Source organism: Piliocolobus tephrosceles, chromosome 10, assembly GCF_002776525.5.
Source record: "Piliocolobus tephrosceles isolate RC106 chromosome 10, ASM277652v3, whole genome shotgun sequence".
In the NCBI taxonomy this organism is placed as follows: Eukaryota; Metazoa; Chordata; class Mammalia; order Primates; family Cercopithecidae; genus Piliocolobus; species Piliocolobus tephrosceles.
Window position 1 is genome coordinate 120,772,141 of NC_045443.1, and position 22,659 is coordinate 120,794,799.

The following is a 22,659-nucleotide window of genomic DNA, read 5'->3' on the forward strand; positions in this document are numbered from 1 at the left end:
TTTCTCTGTTCTGTGGCTTTTTGTGCTGAGGGGGAGGGAAGGGTGCTACATGACTGCCAGGGAAAAACAAGGGCTCCGGGAGCTTTCGGGAAAAGCTGGGGTGTCCTCTGGTGGTAGTGAGCACAGGCCACACCAGCGTCTGAGCCCTCCTCATCTTCAGGTCAGCCTGCCTGGACCAGACGCCATGCCAGCTGAACCCCAAACCCAGAGAGCTGGCTCTGAAATGCCATGCACTGAGGCATGGAGAGACGGCTTCCCCTGCCATGTTCATTCCACAGATCACAACAGTGCAGAGCCAGGTGCTGGGGCCGGGTGGCCGGTGTGGGAGGCCTGGCTCCTACTGCCCAGCTGTGTCCTCCACTCTGAGGCAGGGAGGCTCACGGCACCCGCTTCACGGGGGGTCTGTGAGGGCAAACTGAGTTCCAGCCCAGGAAGGAGCTAGAATCAGGCTAGGCCCAGAGTCAGCCCTGCACGAATGTGTTGGCATCACTGTGTCACTAGCATTACTGTTCCATGCCCCCATCCCACCATGCCCCACGGTCGCCAGTGCAGTAAAGAGACCCAGAAGGAAGCCTTCCCGCTTCTTTAATTGGTGTAACAGACATGACGTTGTATACAGAGCACACTCAGGCCCAATGATGCGGGGACAGCAGGGACGGGTGGGGAGTGGCGATGCTGCTCACACATGGCCCAGAGAGACAGATGGCACATGGACAGACCAGACAGGAGGGGCTGAGACGTGAAGGCTGTGATGGGGCGGGCAGTGGGACTCAGACCGAGCCAGGGAGGGGTGGGGGTCTCTGCTGAATCCCTCTTTAGAAATCAAAGAGAAGGCAGGTGGTGGGGCCTGGGGGTGTGGTGGGAGTAGGACTAAGGCTTCTATTCTAACAGGCCTGGGGGGTGGCAGTCAGCAAGGCCTGCCTCACCCTTTGGTTATGACTGGTCAGGCCTGAGCCCTGCAGCTCAGCACCCAACTCTGTAAACATTTTTGGTATTTTTAAAGGACGTTGCCCTCCCTCTCTTAGTTTCAGAAAGACTGGTGCTTCCTCAAGAGGAGAATGTGCCAAAAGGAATCTGAAGGGAGGAGGAAAGCAGACCTGGATACAGAAGAGACTTCCCATGGGGGGCAGGCTGCCCACCTCGCCATCTATGGCTGAGGGCCGCTGGGAGAGCCCCAGGGGACTATTGCTGTTGTCCTTGGCATGGCTGGCGGCTGGGCAGGCAGGTGGGGAGCGAGGAGCCGAGGAGCCGTGGGGGAGCTGCCCCCTAGGGAGAGGCTGAGCCCACTGCCCACAGGGCCTCCCGGCCTTTATTGCAGGAGGGCCCGAGACTCTTCCAGGTGCTTCTCTGGATGGCTGGTCACCGAGGCAGCAGGCAAGACAAGATGAGGTGGGGCCAAGAGTGGAGGAGGCACTGGCCACAGGGCCCCTGACCGGGGCTGTGATTGTCGGGCCAAGCGACTTCCCGCTGGGAGCAGGGGTGTCAGATATTGCACTTTCACTGCAACAGTTACATGAAAACTTGGTCCATAAAATAATCGTTGCTTTATACATAATGCCTGAAACAACAACAAAAAGCTACATCTTAAATATGAATAAACCCTGAAGGTTCCATCCTTCCAGACATTTTTCTCTGCACAAAATAAATAGCTTTCACTCTGTATAGACCCACTTTTGCAGAACATTTACACGACCCTTTGGCTGTACATATCTACACACAAGAAAAAGTTAACACCACTCTGTGCACCTCCCCAGCCCCGTCCACGCGGCCCAACGCCAGGCCCGGGTCGCCCGTAGCTTCTTGGGGACGTAGCCTGTTTGCTGGACAAAGGCTGAGGCCAGGCAGGCTCTCCCACCTCAGGGAAAGCTGAGGAGCAGCAGAGGGGCCACTGGAGCTGGCCATTGAGCGCCACAGCCAAGGTACGCTTGGTGCTGGGGAGAGAGGGCAGACGGTCAGACCCAGCGTGCAGGACAGCATGGTCCTTGTTCAGGCGAGAAATGAAGTCATGGCTGCCTGCCCTGAAGCTGACAAAGCAAGTTGTGGCTTCTTAGATTCGGCACGAAAACGGAATTGGCGTTAAAAAAACCGAAGTGTGTGCCCCACCCACCCCAGAGTAGAAATTCAGTGGGATTGCCGGGGGCTGGGTGAGGCAAGGAGCCCATGCCTCGCTGAGTGGGCGGGAGCAGGGCCCACGGGACCCAGAACCAGGCTGGACTCCGTCACAGTGCTGGGTGTTTTCAGTGTGGAGGGGCTGCTCTCAGTACTGAAAGAGTTAAGAAAAGGAAGCAGCCAAGGATTGCTCATTTAAAAAAACCTCATAGAAATCAGATTGAGAAGTAGAAAGGCGTAGAAACGTGGGCGAGCGGCCTTGACTGATGGCAGGGAGCGGAAGAGGCGGTCAGGCCCGTCCAGCCTGTGGCCTGAGGCTGGAAACAACACTGGCCTGGGCTCCAGGCAGGGCAGGCGGACAGGTGGGCAGGGTCCGGGGCGCAGAAATTAAGATACGGCCTTTCTCTCCTGCTTGCACGAGGCTCTGCCGCACTGGAGCCTTCAGTGTGGTTGTAGGTCCTGGGTCAGCAGGTACTGAGTTTCATGCATGTCAACGGGTCTGTAGCCATAGGAGGTGGTAATGGGTCTCCGCTCTCAAAAATCAGTGCAAAACCAGTGAGGTTGAACAGTTGAGAAACTCGAGTTAACAAGATGCAGGCTGGACCCCTGTTGGAGCTGCTACCAAATGGGAGGGGACCTGGGAGTGAGGGTGGCCAGTGAATGGGGAGGTGGCAGGCTGGGCTCGGGCCCACACCTGGCACCAGGACACTTGGAGATCCACGCAGGGCAAAATGTCTGGGAGAGCCTCCCAGGCCAGTCTGAGTGGGGAGTCCTGGTCCCTCTGCCATCCTGGGGCTGGTGGTCCCTGCCAGCTTCCATGACAAGCTGGACCCGTCAGGCCCGAGGATGTGAGGCAGGGCAGGGAGCACTGTGTGGTGTGGCCGGCGTCCTCTGCAAGGCCCTGGGACAAGCTCCCGGGCCCGCGTCTCTGCATGTACCCAGGCCAGGCCTCCTAGCACCATGGAGACCTCGTACTGCACTCAGGGTGCCCTACTTGGGGCCCGTGGCCGCCCCCGGCTCCAGGCGGCCAGTCATGGCGCGGCCCCAGCAGCCGGCCGCCATGCTCATGCTGCGCTGGCCCCGCTGCTCGCCATCTGCCTGGCTCTGTGTCCGCTCGTGCCGGTGGCTGGGCCCGCTGGGCTGGGCCGAGATGGTGCGAAGCAGGTGGTTGCGAGAACGCAGGAAGTCGCCCTGGCCAGGCAGGCCGAAGCTGCCCTTGCGCAGCGCCATGCGGGTGGCTGTGTTGCGAGCAGGCCGCGCCCGGTGGCTGTACTTCAGCTGCGCCAGGTGGGCTGCGTAGCCGTCCGTGATGAACTGCGGGGGCAGTGAGGACGGCTGTCACAGGCCGGGGCTCCCTGAGCTGCCCGCCTGCACCCGCCTTACAATGCACCTGCTCACCTGGCACTGCTGCTGCAGCTTCTTGGTGGGCCGGCCCACAATGTAGATCTGCATGGGGGACAGGCTGATGGCGCTGTAGACCGCCACGTCCTTGGTGGAGCCGTAGGCCGCGTGCACGCGCAGGTGCAGCTGTGGGGAGACTGGCATGGGCACAGGCACCATGGTCCCTCTGCCGCCACCCCTGTCCTGCCCCCATCCTCCCGGGCCCCACCTCGGAGATGAGCAGCTTCAGGAAGTTGGCCTTGTGCCGCAGCGGGTCATGCACCAGGCCGTCACAGAAGGACACCACGCCGTGGGGGAAGTTGTGCTGGGCCAGCCACGCCACCACCCGCTGCTTCTGCATGTCGGGCCGGCCCGTCACGTAGATGATGAGGTAGCCCAGGTCCTGCCAGTGCCTGGGGGTGAGGGGCAGGCCTGGGTGTCTCATGGCCACCCCTTCCTCGCTCCTGGGCCTCCCTGTCTCCTGCCCAGCCAGGGCCCACTTGGGCCACTGGAAAGCACATCTGATAGAGCTCAGACAGTGACCATGACAATGGTGACAATGACGGTGCCGCAGCAGGTCCTTGGGTGCTTGCACCGGGCGGCAGATGCCCCTGCTGTGGCGTCCCTGGCTTACCAGCCTCACTTTCCAGATGCGGGAATTGGAAGCCGACACTGAGACGTGACATCGCTTGCCCAAGGTGACATAGCTGATAACTGGGGGTGCCGGGCTCTGAACTGAGGTCGTCGAGGCCCAGTGCCTGAGCCAAGCGTCCCCCACAGAGGTTCCCCTGTCCTCGTCCACTTGGCTGGCAGGAGCCCCTGAGCCCACACACCTTGCTACAGCCCTTCTGTGCCCTCCGGGCCACTCACCGCACCACGTCCACGGCCCCGGCCCGCACCTTGGGGTCGCTGCCCATGATGGACACGCTAGCGGCAAAGGAACCGTCGATGCTGAAGACCACGAACTCCGTGCCCTTGGGCAGCACAGTGATGTAGCTGTCGGCAAACGTGTGGTCTCCCCTGGCAGGTGGTGGGGCGTTCATCAGAACCACCCAGAGCCTCGCCCCCCCCCCCCCCCCCCCCCCGTGCAGGCATATACCTGACCACCATCTTGATGGGGTAGACACCCACGCCCAGGCGGTGCGACTCAGGGATGGTGTAGGAGACACGCCCACTGTTGTTGGTCACCAGCGTATCCAGGTAGAGCCACTCGCCCGAGGGTGGCTGGGTCATGATGTGCACATCCACCTGGGCCCAGCAGGCTGGTCACGGGCTGGCTGTGTCTGGCCTCCCCACCCCCTGCACCCCGGCCAGAGGGCAGCAGGGAGCTCCCCAAAGTCCCTCCATGTTACCCCTACCCGCCGTGTCCTTACCTTCTCCCCAGTCAGGGTGACCATGTCCAGGGGCCCATACATGAACCTGCCCGTCAGAACCTGGGGGCCGTCCTCATTGGCGAGGGCATCATTGATCCGGTGGTTGGCCGTCACGTTCTGTGGAGGAAGCAGCAAGCCCGGGTCAGGGGTCAGAGGGCACCCCAGGTGCCTGTGTTCTGCTCAAGCTCTGTGGGCCTGAGGGGCAGGCTTGAGCTGTGAGCTGCACAGCCCACGTCCAAGTCTGGATCAGACACGATGACGTGGCCTTGGAAAAAGCTAGGAAGCCTTGCTGCCTTCCCTGTCTGTGAAGTGGGCTGACAGCTCCAGCCTCATGGCCCTGGAAGGTACATAAGACTGCAGGCTTCCCTGCAACTCAGTTTCCTCATCTGGACACGGAGGCTGGTGACAGGGTGACAACGTGGGGGCCTGGGCGCCCGGGGGACCCTCACCCGCAGCTTCACGTGGGTCCGCTTGCGCTGCCACTTCTCTCTTGGCTTGGAGGGGGTGAACACCGACACTTCCTTGCCATCCAGCTCCAAGATGCTGGAGTTGTCATGCCTCATGACCTGGGAAGAGGGGACAGGGCAGGGCCATGGGGCAGATGGCACCCTGGGGCTTCCTGCCCTAGGAGGAGGAGGCCCAATGCCCGGGAGCAAGAGGAGCCTGTGGGTTGTAGGGTGCGTTCTTCAACCCACTACCATTTGCCCAGTAGTCGTCAGATCCCTGTTCGTTCACCTGACGAATGTGTAGATATGTTCCCTCCATCCCAATGTCCTTAAAAGCATGAACACACCCCAGCATAAAGGTGCCTTCCTCTTGCTTGCTCTGTGATCTGATGGGGTTGGAGGAGTGTCCTCATTGTCTCCTCGTCTGTGAAACGGGGCCCTGTCATGGGTGTTGTCACTCAGGGCCCTCCTGGGAGGCCCGGGGCCCCGGGTACCTGTCTCAGCAGGAAGGAGACCACGTCTGTTGACTCCCAGTAGCTGGCGTGGAAGAGGTGAGGCAGCGCCACAGTGGGGAAGGCCGTGAGGGCATCAGGGCAGTACAGGGCATAGTCGATCCGCTTCTGGCCCCACCACTTTGCAGCGACTGCCAGGAGGGGCCGTGATTGGGCTGGGGCTGTATAGCCCCAGACAGGGACCCCAAAGGGTCACTCGGCCCCTCTGGCCTGCTCAGCCCAGCCCAGACCCCCCACCAGCTATAGCCAAAGTGAATCTTCTCCCAGGCTGTGGGGAGTGAGGCAAGCGGGAGGGAGCGCAGGCAGAAGCACACAGACCCAGGCCAGTGGTGAGTGCCAGCCCTGCTGAGGGGCTCCCGCGGTTGCATGGGGGGACCAGTCGGAATCTGTGGGATGGTACCAGCTGTCCCTGGTCCCTTGCTGACTCTGGTGACCCTCTGCCCTGTGGCAACTCCATCGCTGCCCTCTCTGGGCCACTCCTGGTCTCCCGTCTTCCCCCTAGGCCTCAAGACTGGGAAAGGCTGCACAGAGGTGGGGTAACAATTCCTGACCCCCAGGGCAAGGGTGCTGCCCTCCTCGCACCTGGGACACCCCACGAGCCCTGAGGCACAGCAGTGTGGGTGGGGAAGCCTGGGCCTCCAGATGGATGGTCCTGGTGCATCCGGCTCTGCCACTAGGGGCTTGGAGAGGGCAACCTTCCTGAACGAGACGAGCTTGTGAAGTGCCTCCTGGGCTGTCCGCAGGAGGGGCCCAGCAGCAGGGCCTGGTTTACGGGTCCGGGCTTCCCTAGGTTCTGCCCGCAGCTTTCCTCGGAGCTTCCTTGGTCCTCATCTGGCCTCATTCCAGCTCTGTCAGGTCCCCGGTCCCCCCACCCCACTAGACAATGCCACCGGCTCCCACCTCCTCCCTGGATGGCCAAGTCCTCCCAGCCCAACCTCCAGCTCCCTGTTAGGCTGAAGCAGGGGTCCAGGTGGGCAGAGCCTGGTGGTGAGAGGTGCTCAGCAGCAGAGTGACCCCCCCGTGAGGGGAAAGCGTGTGGGGTGGTACCTTCTCTGATGTCCAGCTCAGGGAGGCCGGGGGCCCTCTCCAGGCTGGGGCTCGCCTGCCTGGCTGGAGGGTGGGGGCCCGGGGTGATAGGGCGGGGTGGGGGCAGGGCGAGCAGGGACAGACGCCTGACGCTGGGGGTATGGCTGAGCGCGTCGGGGGCCTCTGAGAAGCAAGAGCAATGGATGGCTCAGCCACATGGGGGGCCACCACGCTGCCACGTCTATCAGGGGCCAGGCACGACACTGGGACAGTGCCAGGCCTGCGGCTATCAAGGGTGGGCCCCTTGGCCCTCCTCACGGATGAACACAACTGCTAGAAACCCCCATCCCAGCCTCAGCCCCTGCATAGCCACACTGACCGCAGCTGTGAGAATCCCTGGCCCAGCACAGGGGGCAGCCACCCGGCGGGGACTGAGAAGGGAACCCAGACTCTGCTTGAAGCACCAAGAGGCTTCATGCAGGAGCCAAGCATGAGGAAGGTGGGGCCCTTCCTAATGCGCCTTCTTCCAGAATCCTCCCGAGAAGGCGAAGCTTCTCAGCCTGGACACTGCAGAGTCTTTGGACTTGACCAGTCTCTGCTGTGGGGCTGGTCCAGGCACTGCAGGTGCCCAGCAGCCTCCCTCCCTCTACCCACCAGATGCCAGCAGCATCCCTCCCCAGCTTCAGCAGCTAGAAATGCTCCGAGACCTGGCCATCAGCTGTCCCCTGTGGGCACGACGGCCCTGGCTGAGTGAGGAGGGTGAGGGGCCTGGTGCACTCACTCTGGGCAATGCTGGATGCCGTGTAGCTCTCGGCCATGCCTGACACCTGGCTGGCGATGCTGATCTCACTGGCTCGGCGGAAGCCACGACTGGCAGGGGCAGTGCTGGGCGAGGAGGGGGTGGCATGCTCTTGGAAGGCCACATTGTGGGTCTGGAGCACATCCGCTGCAGGTGGACAAGGACCAGAGGCCAGGTAAGAGAGGCCCTGCCCAGCCCCGGAGCAGTCGGGGAGCCAGTGTGTCAGGGTCCAGTGTGTGCCTAGGCTGGGGGCCGGGCAGCAGCTGTGCCAGAGCCACCTGCTCAGGGCCGTGAGAGGGAGGGGCCCAGAGCTTCAGCAGGTGAGGAGGCGGCTGGGGCAGGGTGGACTGAAGAATGGACACAGACACAGGGCAGGGAGGCGTGGCAGCTGGGCTCAACCTCAGTCACCCTCCTGCCCCACACACCCCTCAGCTCGTGTCCAGCAGCCCCAGCGGCTCCAGGGCCTCCAGAGCTCAGCCTGGCCTGACCTGACCCACAGCCCACAGCAAAAGCAGCGGCTCCACCCAGGTTTGCAGGGCGCTGACAACAGGTGACAACAGGGTGGCTTCCTGGGGACGCCCTGCACATGCAGAGCACAGAGAGAGGCAAGCCCTGGGCGTCCCTCACACAGGCCACAGCCAGCAGTCCCTGATGGGCGTTTGGGGACAAAGGCAGGTGCTGGGGCCTCCAGCCAGGCTCACCCAGGCCCAGGCTGAAGACAGGACAGAACGGGGAGGACGGGGATCAGTCAGACAAGCCACACCTGGACAGGGTACAGGAGGTACCTGGGTGACCTCAGAGAGGGAAGGAGTGGGCCCTGGGGAATCCAACCCCTCACTGGGACCAGAAGCTTCCCCAGGTGAGGGGTGGGCCTGGCTGGCTCAAGGCCTCACCCCATCTCCTGTCTGCTTCTGGCAGAGCCCTGGAACTGTCACTGATGTGCTGTGTGGCCCTGAGATAGCCTCTGCTGTCTGTGAGCTGCTGCGCCCCTTTGCTTCGGGTCTGCCCTGCCTCTGGCCCACAATATGCGGGAGGAGGCACCACACCAGTTCCTCAGGGCCGTCCCGCCCAAGTCTCTGTTCCTCACCACCCAGGTCCCACCAACTCTTGAGTGACCAAGGAGGGCATGGGTTGGGGGGTGTCCCTGAGGAATGGGTCAGCCAGCGAAGCAGACGTCACCACGCGCAGGGGAGGGTACACACACTCGGCAGAGCCCGGGCGGGGCCCGTCTTGCCAGGTGGGCGCGGGAACAGGCATACTGGTTTCCAGGAAGCTGTCCCCGTGGGGGAGAGGGGCCAGGGGGCCGCCCTCCAGGACCAGCTCGGGGTTTCTCTGCACGGTCTCGACTGGAGGCAGACGGGGAGAGAACAGAGGACAAGAACAGACACTTGCATGGGCCATCCAGACACGCTCCAACACAGAGACTCAGGGCTCTTTTGAGGACCAGGACATGACAAGACGCTGGGACACACGCTGGGGCAGGGGTCGGGCCAAGCCCACCTGGACCTCCCCTGCCCCAACCCGTCTCCTGCATCCTGTCTCGGGGCCAGCCACCTGCTATGATGGGACCCAGCCGACCAGGCCCCCTACTCAGTGAGGGTCCCTGGTGGGTCCTTAGCTCTGTCTCTGCTGGGACGGAGGCTCAGCTGTGGAGAGGGGAGTCTGGTCTCATTCTGCCCCTTCCCTGCTCCAGGGACCCTGGAACAAGGCCCTGACCTGTGCCCTCCGAAAGGTGGGAACCGTCATTCCTGCCTCAGGGATCAGTGCGGAGGGATGCACCAACCCCGCCTCCCACCCCCAGCAGCTGTCCACCTCCGAGAGGCTTTCAGCACAGGCTGTCCCTCTCACCTGGGGAAGAGCCACGCGGCATGGAGGACCTAGAGGCCAGGGAGCCACGCCTCCCCCACCTTCCCCTAGAGGAGCAGGGCGGAATGTGCCTCTCACCCAGCAGTGTGGAGCAGCCGTCCCCCAGCGGGTAGCGTTGGTAGCGGGGGACACTGAAAGGCGGCAGAGCGTGGAAGCGCCGTTCCAGCAGCGGCTCCAGGCGCGACGCTGACGGGTCCGCGGGGTGGAAGAGGTTGTAGACTTGCTGGCAGGCCGGCCGCAGCTGGAAAACTGGGGGTGGGGGTGTTGGCTGCAGAGCTGGGGCCGGCCCTGAGGAGCAGGGGTGGGGGTGGGAAATTTGGGAACTGGGTTGTCTGCCGAAAGTTAGGGAGAGACGGGGGTGTGTCTCTGTCAATTTAGGACCTGTTTCGGTCATTGTCACTTTTTTCTCAGACAGGGTCTTGCTCTGGCACCCAGTCTGGAGGGCAGTGGTGCGATCTTGGTTCACTGTAGCCCCAGTCTCCTGGGCTCAAGTGATCCTCCCCCCTCAGCCTCCTGAGTAGCTGGGACCACAGGTATACACCACCACACCTGGCTATTTTATTTTTTGTAGAGATGGGGTCTCAGTATGTTACCCAGGCTGGTCTCAAACTCCTGGACTCAAGGCATCCTCCCACCTGGGCCTCCCAAAGCGCTGGGATTACAGGCGTGAGCCCCCACGTCCAACCTCTTAATTTTTTTTTCATTGCAAAAGTTATAATGATTGTGGTAAAAAGTGGTTTGCAGTACAGAAGAGCACATGATGAAGGGCACATGGTGGAAACCCCTTCCACCCCAGGTCCCCCTGCAGCTCCAGCTCATCTTGCAGGAGCCCCACCGAGTGCTGGCTAAGGCAGCCCTGCCCTGCCTGTATGGGAAAATGTTTCTTCATCTGTCAAATGGGGCGGCAGTTCCAACCACATCATGGAGTTAAGGAGATCACGTGAATGTAAGGATGTGTTAATTATCAATACTGTATCTCACTTTTAGAGGGACATAAACCGGAACATATGCTATGCCTTCTGAACTTTGTCTTTTCTTCCTGCTTAACACAACAAATGCTGGTGTCTTTCATGTGAGCATGCATAGTTTCTCCTTGCTCTTTTTCAGGGGAGGCAGGTACTCCACTGTGGGACTGTGCCAGAACTGATTTAACCAGTCCCCTCCAAATAGATGGACATTTAAGTTGGTTCTGGTTTTTCACAGTGACACATAATGTGACCACAACGGCACTGTCCCTAAGTCTCCATGCACCTGTGTGGGACTCTGTGGGGCTGTTCAGAGCCTGCAGTGGATGGGGCACAGGGATGCCCTCCATGGGGCTGCACCCCTTTACACCAAGTGTGAGCTGCCTTGGTTGTTGGGGTCCCTTTAAAGCTACCCATTTCTCTTCCTGGCAGTGCTGGTCACCAGTTTGTGGAAGGGGAAGGGGCCTGGGTGCTGAGTCCAGAGATCTGCTTTTTTTTTTTTTGAGACCGAGTTTCACTTTTGTTGCCCAGGCTGGAGTGTAGTGGCACGATCTTGGCTCACCGCAACTTCTACCTCCCGGGTTCAAGTGATTCTCCTGCGTCAGCCTCCTGAGTAGCTGGGATTACAGATATGCGCCACCACACCCAGCTAATTTTGTAATTTTAGTAGAGATGGGGTTTCTCCACGTTGGTCAGGCTGGTCTTGAACTCCCGACCTCAGGTGATCCGCCCGCCTCGGCCTCCCAAAGTGCTGGAACTACAGGTATGAGCCACTGCGCCCAGCCAGGTCTGCATTTTTAACCTAGCACTTGGCAAGCATCTAAACCTCTCTGAGCCTCAGTTTCCCCCTCTGTCATCTGGGGGTGTAACATGGGCCCTGTGTGGCTACTCTCAGGATTGTGTGGCTCCTAGGGCTTTGCAGGCTGATCCCAGGGCACAGGGCAGGGACTGCTGCTTCAGTGATGCCCAGCCACCGGCCTGCCTGCCTTGGGTAGACAGACGCACAGCTGTGGCCCCTCCAGGGCTGGGAGCCCACTATACCCAGGAGGCTTTGGGGATGCCCTGCCTCTGCATCTCTCCCTATGTGAGGACCTTGGACCTGGGAGGCTGGGTCTGTCTCCATCTGACTCTGGGGTGGCGCCTTTTCTCCCTGGACCTCAGCTTTCCCATCTAGGGGATGACCCTCAGCTCCCACAGGCATCCTGGAGATGAAATGAAACAGCAGGTGTCACGGACAGCCAGTGACTGAGCTGCCGAAGCAGGAGCAGAGGATAGCAAGGGGCCCTTGGTGGGGAAGACAGGAAGGAGGGCAGAAACAGGCCTGCGATGTGGCCATGATCTCGTCACAGGGGTCCACCGAGACCCCCCACACCCACCCAGCGCATGTGCCTCCCCTGCTGGGCTCTCACCATCCAGGGCTGGGATGACAGTCTTCCTCAAGGCCAGGACCAGCCCCAGCGGGCACCCGAAGAGGAAGAGGTCCGTGATCTCAAAATCAAACCTGCCCAGGGCACCTGTGCCGTCCAGCATGGTGGAGCTGCTGGAACGGCGTGAGCAGGGCTCGGTCCTCAGCACGCTGGCATGGAGGCTGCAGTGGGGGACGCACAAGGTCACACCACGGCCCCTCTCAGAGCTGGCCTTCCCCTAGCCTCATGAGGGACAGGGTGGGTCCCACAGCCCCCAGGAGTCATCAGACCTAACCTAAATAAGACTTAGCTGTCATGTGAGTGCAGCTGCCATCATCTGCCAAGACACTGCTGGTGGCAGCAGGTCCCAACCTCTCTCGGGGGCCCACTGGCTTCAGGACAGCCCTGACCTGGACCACCTGCCCCTGGTCCATTCTGCCCCCAACTCTGCCATTCCCCACCCTCACCCTCAAGACAAATTGCTCCCTCAGGCCCGAGATGGCCTTTAGTGTATATGAGACAAGGCACCCAATAAGCCACTTTCTCCTGGGCCCAGACTGGGATCCCAGGTCTCAGGCTGGGGGAACCTCAGGCAGAGACCCCGGGCCTCCCGTTGGCCATCGCGGGGGATGCTCCTCCCTCTTGGAGCCTCTTGCTGCACCCAGAGGCAAGCCCCAGCTCCCCAGCCCCACCCACCTGGACAGGAAGGCCTGGTGCTGCTGGATGGTGTCTAGCTCATAGGTGGACGAGTCGCTCCTCTTGCGGGGCAGCTGCCTTTTGGGGTCCTCGGGGCCATTGCTGCGGGGGATGTCGACGTTGCTTCGGCTCAGGTGCCGACTGCTCTCCAGGCTGGAGCCACCACTACTGCCACCACCAGCACTGTTGCCACCACCGGAGCAGTGTGCTGCATTCACCAGAATGCCCGGGGACAGCATGTCGTTGTCCTGGAATGGCCCATGGAGGCTCACTGCCCGGTGGCCGCTGGCCTAACCCCTTCTCCAGCATCCTGGGAGCTGCCTCCTCCCTCCTAACCCCAGGCCCAGTGGCCACAGTCCAGCCGGCCTCTCGCCAAACCAGAGGGGAGGGCCCCTGTTCCCTTCCATCCCCCACCCACAAGCCACCCTGGACCTCACTGGTCTACAGGCCATTTGCCACTGTGCAGCAGAGGCAGGGAAGCAGAGAGGGGTCACCCATGCCACCTCCTAGGAACCAGACCCCACTGCCCACAGTGCCGACCCTGGTTCAGGCTCATGAAACCACCCGCATTCCTAGGCTTGGCCACGTGGCAGCTGTTCCCCTGCCCCCATGCACCTGCCCTGCTGCCTCTGGGCACCTGCGCTGCCAACCTCTGCCCTTCCCATCCTTTTTTGGAGGGGTGAGGGGAGAGAGATTGTGAGAAAAACTGCTACAGCTCTTTCAGGCCCCGGGAACTTTCTCCGACTCTTCGGCCAGAATGGGCTGGGCTTCCTCAGCTCACCTGCACCCCCAGCCCCCCATAGCCCCTGCCCTGGAGGTGAGCTCTGGCAGCAGGGCTGGGGTTCAGGGGCTTGGAAAATGTTTGTTGAATGAACGGAGCTTAATTGGGTAGAGTCCAAGCCAGTTGGACTCAGGAAGTGCTGCCAGCATTCTGCTTGGTGGGCACAGCCTGGGGCCAGGTGCAAGAACAGGCAGGGCAGCGACCCTGGGGGCATGCAGGAGGCTCAGGCCTTGGAGAATGTCTGGGCCCCCATTTGGGTACCTGCATGCTGACCACACTGCCCCGGCGGCTGCTGCTTTGACTCTCAGACACCGGCTGGTTGCTGTAGCATAGGGCATCGAATGCCAGGATGCCCCCGACGCAGTCCCCAATCAGGCAGACCTTGGGGGGAGAGGGGCCAGAGGCCTGAGCCATTCACCCACTCGCGGGAGTACAGGCTGGGGAGGCCATCACCTTCCCCTTCAGGCCAGCCCACCCTACAGAGTCTTCCATCCTCCTCCCCTCCCCAACCTCCCTGGGACTCACCTGCCCATTGAAGGTCATGCCCTCCTGGGACTTGATGAAGTCCCCATAGGCAAGGTTGGCTCGCTGAATCACTGTGGCAACCGCCTCCTGGTACTGGGGGGAGGAGGTGGCCAGCAGGGGGAGGGCAGCCAGGGGAATGTGGTCCTGACTGCTGGACAGACAGCCTTCGTCATGGCTGTAGGGGCTGAGGCTGGGGAGAGGGGCCAGTCAAGAGAGGGCAGGCGGCTCCAGCTCAGCCCAAAGGGCCCCTCTCCCCTGACCCGAGTCTCAGCCATGGACTCAGCTCACGCTAGTGATAACCGTTCCTGGCCAGGCCCTGGGTAGGCTTGGGGGACCACGGTGAGTAAGACCCCATGTCTCAGAGGCAGGCCAATATCCCCACATTACACATTTGGAAACGAAGGCTCAGCCATGGGCCCAGCCCTCCTGGGACTTGAGGCTTAGCCTGCATGTATATGTTTGGGCACCTCCAGGTAGAAGGGGCTGGCTGGTGGGTCTGGACATTGGGGCAGGAGTCCTGAAACTGGGGAGCCACCTGAGGCCCAGGGGTGGGAGGAGGACGGTGCACAGCCGGAGGCTGCAGTCAAGGGCAGATGCCACTCACTTGGAGACTAGGGCAAAGGCGTCAGAGCAGATGGGCGGGCAGGGCACCAGGCGGATGGCAAGGCGGCCCAGGGTGCTGGGGTAGTGCACGCGCATGACAGTGTCGAACACGTTGGCGATGGTGTTGGCATCACCCTTCTTGGAACTGGGGTCCCCGGCGCCCGTGTCCAGGATGGTGCCTCCGTGCAGCACCAGTAGCAGCACGTGGATCTTGGAGGGTGGTGCAGCCAGCGGCTGGCTAACCTCGTCCTGCATGGGTTGGGGGGGCACTGTCAGCTCCCCAGGGAACCCAGCTCCTTGCTGAGGCCCCTCTGTCACCCTTGGTGGGGGTGTGCCTGTTGCACACAGCCCAACTGTTCCCTCTGAGAACCCCAATTGGTTATTCAGTCCTGGGGTCTGGGGTTTGGCTGCCTTAACCCCCCCACCCTTGGGACCCTTGCTGGGACTGGAGCCTGGAGCAGGAGTCAGGGAGGTGGGCCTGTCCGCTCCTCCTCCTGCAGCCCTGCCCCTGTCTGCCACCCTGACCAGGGGTGCAGAGGCCATGGAGGGAGTCCTTTCCTTTGAGAGCATGAGCTCTACTTCCTTCAGGGAGCCCAGGCAGTGGCTTCTGGGGCTTCCAGCTTTAAGGGGAGGCAGAGGCTCAAGCCTGGTCTTGGCCTTGGGGGCTGCCTGCCCTGTATGTGTCTGTCTTGGCATGAGCAGACAGGGCCACCACCAGCTCAAAGTTACAGAGGTCACCTGAGAATGGCCGGGGTCAGGGCATCCACAGCCTGGGTGGGTGGCAACCCTAGCCCCTCTGTCTGCAGCTCTGAGCTCTCCCCCAAGCTACACAGGGCCTCCTCCCCAGGCCCCCACCCTAAGGCCCTGCCATTCTCGGCCTCTCTCTAAGACCAGGGTCTCCAAAAGGAGAGGTGTCCTGGTGGGGATGGAGCCCCAGCACTTTAGAGAGGAGGCCGATCAGATTTCGAGAGGTAATGACACCACCTTCCTGGAGGCCAGGTCTGCCTGTGAGGTCAAGGTGAGACCCTAGACCTGCACACCTGTGTAAGGGCTACAAACTGCTCCAGGCTAGGGGACTGGGCTAGTATCACATGGCGTGTCAGTGCTAGGCTGGACTGGAACCTGAAGCCTCTGCCACAACTCAGCACTCTCCTGCCAGGCCAGGCTGTGGCCCTGTCCCCAGAGGTCACCCTCCCCTGCCCCAAGCTTCTGGTATGTGACCAGAGGTTAGCAGCAGGGCCAGGACCCGAGAGGGGCCACTGATAAGTACTTGCTGTGTCCATATAATGTCTGGGGTGTGGGGGCAGGGAAGGGAGCTGAAGGGAGAGTCCTGCCTCCAAGAACCCGAGGAGATAGACCAAGGAGCCAAAGCCATCTAGAGGGCCTATGGTGGGGACAGCTGGCCCTGAACTGGCCATGGGGTAGGGGTAGCACCAGGACCCAGGTGCCAACACAGAGGTTGGGTGGGTGGGGAGGGTAGGGGCTAGACCCAGGACTTAAGAGGCTACCAGGTGGCTGGGAGCAGTGGCTTGAGCCTGTAATCCCAGCACTTTGGGAGGCCGAGGCAGGCAGATCACTTGAGGCCAGGAGTTTGAGACCAGCCTGACCAACATAGCAAAACCCCGTTTCTACCAAAAATACAAAAATTAGCCAGGCATGGTTGTGCACATCTGTAATCCCAGCTACTCGGAAGGCTGAGGCAGGAAAATCATTTGTACCCAGGAGGCAGAGGTTGCAGTGAGCCGAGATCGTGCCACTGCACTGCAAACTGGGTGACAGAGTGAGTCCTGTCTCAAAAAAGAAAAAAAAAAAGTGGCCACCAGGAAGGGCAAGGGAATGGATGGGCTGGGCCAGGAGCCACTGAGCAGCAGGAAGCCTGGTGGGTGCTGCTGAGCTGCAGGAGGAAGGCTGGGCTGCCCTCACCCCAGGAGGAGCCACGGGGCTTCCCTCTTCTTCCCAGAGGCCAGCGCAGGACCGACACTTGTCCTCACATGGGGACTAGCCACCACTGGTTGGCCTGGACACAAACACACTCAGCCCAGGGCAGAGGGGGCCACCAACTGCCCAGAACACAGGGCAGGAGGGAACAACATGAGCCCTATCGGGCTTTGACAAGGGTTTTATTTGCAGTCCATTGAGGCAAAGGGTTTTATTTGCAGTCCATTGAGGCAAAGGGTTTATGGAAGAAATGTCTTATGCAGCCTCCAGGACAGGGAGGTGATGTCCAGTGGTACTGAGTCACCAGGGGATGGGCAGGGCTTGGCGCTGGGGGCTGAGAGAATCCTGCATAGGCCTATCTGACTGGGCTCAGTCCTGGAGACGACCCAGGGGCTCCCAGACGCCCCTGGAACAGTCTCCCTACTACACTCAGCCTGCTTTCTCCAAGGGGACATCATACCTCAGCCCGAGACAGGGACTCACCCTGCCCTGGGCTCTAGTGGGGGCTGAGCCCCCTGCAGCTATAGAGGCATCCCCCTACTAGTGTCTCCGCAAGGCCAGGAGTAGGGGCTCCGGTTTGGGGGTTCTTGCAAGCAAATGGATTTGGCTTTGGATGGCGGTGCCCCAGAATCAGTGCTGGGTTCTGAACACACACCCCAAGGCAGATCCAGAGCCCCAGGCCCCTTCTGCCCCTCCCCTGGTGGGGCGTCAGAGCTGTGTGTGCTGCAGGTGGGGAGGGGGCTCCGTTTGCTTATCTAGACATTAAGCAGCAATTGGAATCAACTCCCCTTATTCCATGACCCCTTCTAGAAAGCCCACCTTAGCGTCAGACTGCAAAGCAGAAAACCACAGGAGGGGGAGGCTGTGTAGATGTCCCTCCTCCTCCCCCAGACCCCCGGGGGCCCGAGTTCCCCACAGAAGTGGTGCTGCCTCCACCTTAGGCAGCTTGAGGCCAGAGCAGTGCGGTGACCGCAGGTGATGGTGGGACAGCCCAGCTCAGCCCTGGCTCCTGTCCCAGTGCAAACAGCTCTGACGGCCCGCAGGTGGAGGAGGATGGGGCGTGAACTCCCACAGAGAACCCCCGAAGCGGACACAGGCGCTCTACCAAGACAGCTTTATTGGACACACTGAGCTCCGCCTGCCTCCCGCTGGGCCATCTTGTCGGCCACGGCCACATCACTTCTGCCTAGACGACTGTCGCTTCCTCCCTTTTCGTCTTTTTATCTTCAGGGACAGCAGACAGGCTGGGCACAAGGTGAAGATCTTATTTTTGATCTGGAATTTACAAGTTTCTCATTTTACTTTCCCATGGGTGGAGCTTGGATAAGGTTTTCTCAGGGGTTGTCTGTAGTCCCTGGTTCTTGGGGACCTCAGAGACAGAGGGCAGCAGGCGCCTTCCTAGCAGGGCAGCAAAAAAGGAGGCCCAGGCCTCTCCCCGGACAGTACCCAGGCAGGTGTGGAGGTGAGGCTGCCAGGCCCAGAGTTCCACCTCTGTAGCCCCTCAGACTATTCCTCTGTGCCCTGCCCCTCCCTTGGCGGCCGTGCCCCTGTCCCTCTGACACCCGGGCACCCACCTCTATGATGTTCAGCTGCTCCACACTGGAGGCCACCCTGAACTCAGGGGCGCTCTGGCGGTACAGACCATCTGCAATAACACAGAAGCCGTGCTGTGAGCTAAGGGAGCCCAGCCTGGCCGACCGGACAGAGGCTGCAACCGTGACAAGGGGAGCTTGGGGGCCCCCAATCCCCATGTATGCCCAGCACTGTGCAGGAGCTGGGTCAGAAAGGAGGGGGCTGAAGCCCTGCAGCTGCCCTCCCCAGGCTCTGCAGCACCCCCAGACCTGCTGACCTTGTGTGTCTTCCGGCTCTGGGCTCTCAATCTTGTCCATGAGGTCATTGGAACTCCACTTGGTGATGTCCTTGGGGAACATTTCCTCTGTGTCAGACAGGTCCTCTGGAGAGGAGAGAGGGAAACTCAGGTGGGACTGGGAACAGTGGGGAGGCCTGGCTTCCCGAGGTGGGGATGCCCCTGTGTACCCCTGTGTTTGGCTCTGCTCTGACCCTTCCTCAACAGGACGGCCGCACAGCCCCACACCTTGGGCTTCTTCCTGACCATTAAAAAAATAGTGGTAACATTCACATAAAAAAATTCACCATTTATAAAGTGGCATTTAGTATATTCACAATGCCGTGCAACCATCACCACTATCCAATTCCAGAACATCTTACTTCCCTAAATGGAAGCCCCATATCCGGGAACAGTGAGTCCTCAGTCTTGTCTTCCTTAGCCCCTGGCCACCCCCAATCAATTTTCTGTCTCTACAGATTTGTCTATTACGGACATTTCCTATGAATGGAACCATATACTTGTGTCTGGCTTCCTGCACTCAGCATAGGGTTTCCGGGGCTCCTCTATGTTGCAGTGTGTGTCAGATGCTTCATTCCTTTTTATGGCTGAACCATAGTCCATTGCATGGACACACCACTTCTGTTTATCCACTCATCAGTTGATGTTCCTGTTTTTTTTAAAAAAAATGCTATATTGGCCGGGCGCAGTGGCTCATGCCTGTAATCCCAGGACTCTAGGAGGCTGAGGCGGGTGGACTGCTTGAGGTCAGGAGTATAAGATCAGCCTGACCAACATGGTGAAACCGCATGTCTACTAAAAATACAAAAATTAGCCAGGCATGGTGGTGTGCACCTGTAGTCCCAGCTACTCAGGAGGCTGAGGCAGGAGAATCACTTGAACCTGGGAGCCAGAGGTTGCAGTGAGCTGAGATTGTGCCGTTGCATTCCAGCCTGGGTGACAGAGCAAAACCCTTGTCTCAAAAAAAAAAAAAAAAGCTACATTTAGGCTGGGGGTGGTGGTTCACATCTGTAATCCCAACACTTTGGAAGGCTGAGTCAGGTGGATCACCCAAGGTCAGGAGTTCAAGACCAGCCTAGCCAACATGGTAAAACCCTGTCTCTACTAAAGATACAAAAATTAGCCAGGCATGGTGGCATGTGCCTGCAGTCCCAGCTTCTCAGGGGGCTGAGGCATGAGAACCACTTGAATCTGGGAGTCAGAGATTGCAGTGATCCAAGATCACACCACTGCACTTCAGCCTGGGCAACAGAGCGAGACTCCATTTCAAAAATAAATAAATAAATAAATAAAAATAAAAAATGCTACATTTACTTTATTCCATCTTCACCATTTTTAAAATTTCTTATATATTTTATTTTTTGAGGTCTTGCTTTGATGCCAAGGCTGTAGTATAGTGGCACAGTCATAGCTTACTGTAGCCTCGACCTCCTGGGCTCAAGTCATCCTCCCATCTCAGCCTCCCGAGTAGTTGGAACTACAGGCATGCACACTACACTTGGCTAATTTTTTTTATTTTTATTTTTGTAGAGACAAGGTCTCTCTATGTTACCCTAGCTGGTCTTGAACTCCTGGGCTTAATGGATCTCAAAGTGTCAGGATAACAGGTTTGAGCCACTGTATCCAGTTCCTGTTTTGTTAAATTGGCAAATAATCATAACTGTACATATTCATGGGGTACACAGTGATGTTTCTTTTTTTTTTTTTTGAGACGGAGTCTTGCTCTGTCGCCCAGGCTGGAGTGCAGTGGCCGGATCTCAGCTCACTGCAAGCTCCGCCTCCCGGGTTCACGCCATTCTCCTGCCTCAGCCTCCCGAGTAGCTGGGACTACAGGCGCCCACTGCCACGCCCAGCTAGATTTTTGTATTTTTAGTAGAGATGGGGTTTCACCGTGTTAGCCAGGATGGTCTCGATCTCCTGACCTCGTGATCCGCCCGTCTCGGCCTCCCAAAGTGCTGGGATTACAGGCTTGAGCCACCGCACCCGGCCCACAGTGATGTTTCAATACACCAGTGTATGGTGATCAGATTAGGGTAATTAGCACATCCATCATGTCAAATATTTATCATTTCTTTGTGTTGGGAATGTTCAATTTCTATCTTCCAGCGATTTGAAACTATATATCACTGTGGTTTAAAAAAATTTTTCTATGTTGGTATTGACAGGGTTTCGCCGTGTTGCCCAGGCTGGTCTCCAACTCCTGTGCTCAAGTGATCTACCTGCCTCAGCCTCCCAAAGTGCTGGGATTATGGTGTGAGCCACCGCGCCTGGCCTAATACATTACTGTTAACTCTAGTCATCCCGCAGTGTCACAGAACTAGAACTCACTCCTCCCATCTAGATATAATTTCATATCCTCTAACAGGTCTCTCCCTGTCCCTCCACAAAAGCACAGCTTCAGAAGTGCTGCTATGAACACCACCTCCAAGACTCCTGCTTCTGCTCCTCTGAGACCTTCTGCCCAGGACCACGAGGCTCGTGGCTACTGTCTGACTCTGGCACTCACTGGCCCTCCTCCAGCTCTGGATGGGCTCCTGGGCCCATTTCCCCAGAACACTGCTGCCCTGGCACTTCCTGCTTTGCTGTCTCTTTTATAGCATTTTCTACGTTAAATATGTATTTTCCTCTCATCAGCGTCAGAGAGCCACCTGGGAGGGGTGAGATGCCAAGAGGCCCCTTCTCCATCCTGGGCAAGGCCCCTGGTGCAGAGGCCAGCTCAGGAGTCCCCAGCCACCATTCTAGGTCCTCCAGTCCCAGGGCCAAACCAGGCACCTTTCTTCTGCCTGGACACTGACTCCCCAGGTTCCTTCCCTTGATGGCAGCTGGCCAGTTAACCAAAATGTCACCTTATTTGGCTCCTGTGCTCCTCCAAGCCACAGTGGTGACATGAGATCTGGTGCTGCCTGTGTCTGCTGAGTGCCTACGGGCTCGCCCCCGTCCCTTTCTGAGCCTCTGACTTGCTGTGTGAACTTCGGCCTGGCTCAGCCACTGGCTTGCAGAGGGACCTAAGCCCCCAACCCGTACACCTGCTGGCCCCTCCGGCTTCCTGGAGTGGAATGGCTGGGGCATGAAGTAGGCGAGCGCTGTATGCATGCCTCTTCCTGGCACAGGTGGTGCATCTGCTGTGTGGTCATGCACTTATTTTGGGACAAGTGGGAAAATGGGCACTTCACATGTTTTCTGCTTATTGCATTTCCTAAAGTGCCTACATTAGATGTGGTATTAATTTAATCAAGAAAAAATAAGGTAAGTACAAAAAATTAGAAAATTAAAAGAAGTTATGCTTCCATGGAAATAAATTCACATACGGAATAAAGCTGTAGTCTGATGGCGTATCCTTATTTGGGGTTTCAAGAGCGCAGTCCCCATCTGCCAGGCCCACAGCACATCCTGATATCAGGTTAGGGTAAGCCTGAGACCCCAGACTCAAGGGAACAAGATGACTTCATCTCATCCTCTGTGCACCGCCCCAAACACCATGGGAGTGCAGGAGTAGGGACCGGATATAGAACAGTAACAGGCAACACCCGTATCAGTCCACACCCACACCCTAAGCCCTTTCAGACCCCTCCACACCTCGCCCAGGAAGGCCCCAAGGACTGCAGGGCGCTGCCTGCCTACCGTGCGCATCGAAGAACTCGTCGTCTGAGCTCTCGTCCGAGTCCCTGGCGATACTCTGCATCCTCCACTCCGAGATGCTGTGGCGGGAAGGACTCGCTGGAAGGCAAAACCTCAGAATGACTGCCAACTGGACAGGAAGGGCCCAGAGGCTGCCCCAAGCTGGCAGGAGGCAGGGAGGGCAACCCACAGGCCTGACAGGCATCGCAGAGGCTGCCACAGGAGCCAGGAAGATTCCAAAGAGAATGAAGTGGGTGAGTGAGGAGTGGCCTAGGCTCATCTCCTGTCTGCCTAGCACAAGGCAGTCGTGTCCTGGGGAGCATGTGTGGGGAAGAGAATGACCGACATAATCCCAGGACATGGGGTCCGACAGGCCTGGGTCCACTCCTGGGCCTCTGACCTGAGTCTGACCAAGAGCAAACTCCTGAAATTCGGCCACAGCAGGGCCCAGGCGGGAGATGAGTGAGCCAGGCCTGCCTGCTGGAAAAGCTGGCTCCACCCAGGATGCCTGGGTTGATCCTTTCTCTCAGGGTCTGAAGTCTCCCAGGGTCCCCATCAGGAGGGGTGGCCCCTCCACAGCGCTGCAGGAGCCCAGCCACCTCCACTGGCTCCTATGGGTAGCACTGTCTTCCCTGGGCATGGAGGGGAAGTGTTGGGGAGCCTGCTGGGGCAGGGCCCAGGCTTCCCCGTGTGGGAGTTCTAGCCCAGGGCTCTGACTCCCTCTGGGCTTGGTGCCTCAATGTCCATGG

The 22,659-nt window shown here is 59.3% G+C and overlaps 1 protein-coding gene across 4 annotated transcripts in view; it reads right to left on the bottom strand.

Annotated features, from left to right (window-relative positions):
- Positions 1–568: 568 nt before the first annotated feature.
- Positions 569–22,659, bottom strand: part of PITPNM2 (phosphatidylinositol transfer protein membrane associated 2) — a 177,855-nt gene continuing 155,764 nt past the window's right edge. Inside the window, exons 8-27 of one of the 4 annotated variants that reach the window (XM_026457383.2) lie at positions 21,914–22,009; positions 18,275–18,379; positions 18,000–18,070; positions 14,489–14,736; positions 13,885–14,074; positions 13,621–13,740; positions 12,579–12,826; positions 11,886–12,064; positions 9,590–9,760; positions 8,848–8,991; positions 7,628–7,792; positions 6,868–7,029; positions 5,803–5,951; positions 5,312–5,428; positions 4,863–4,979; positions 4,589–4,737; positions 4,360–4,509; positions 3,719–3,902; positions 3,508–3,636; positions 569–3,423 (exon numbers count right to left, since the gene is read on the bottom strand). In XM_026457383.2, coding sequence (XP_026313168.1) covers positions 3,100–3,423; positions 3,508–3,636; positions 3,719–3,902; positions 4,360–4,509; positions 4,589–4,737; positions 4,863–4,979; positions 5,312–5,428; positions 5,803–5,951; positions 6,868–7,029; positions 7,628–7,792; positions 8,848–8,991; positions 9,590–9,760; positions 11,886–12,064; positions 12,579–12,826; positions 13,621–13,740; positions 13,885–14,074; positions 14,489–14,736; positions 18,000–18,070; positions 18,275–18,379; positions 21,914–22,009 — 3,218 coding nt within the window. In that variant the 3' untranslated portion in view covers positions 569–3,099. The remainder of the gene's footprint in view (positions 3,424–3,507; positions 3,637–3,718; positions 3,903–4,359; positions 4,510–4,588; positions 4,738–4,862; positions 4,980–5,311; positions 5,429–5,802; positions 5,952–6,867; positions 7,030–7,627; positions 7,793–8,847; positions 8,992–9,589; positions 9,761–11,885; positions 12,065–12,578; positions 12,827–13,620; positions 13,741–13,884; positions 14,075–14,488; positions 14,737–17,999; positions 18,071–18,274; positions 18,380–21,913; positions 22,010–22,659) is intronic. The other 3 variants (XM_026457384.2, XM_026457385.2, XM_026457386.2) reach the window with 3 other exon arrangements.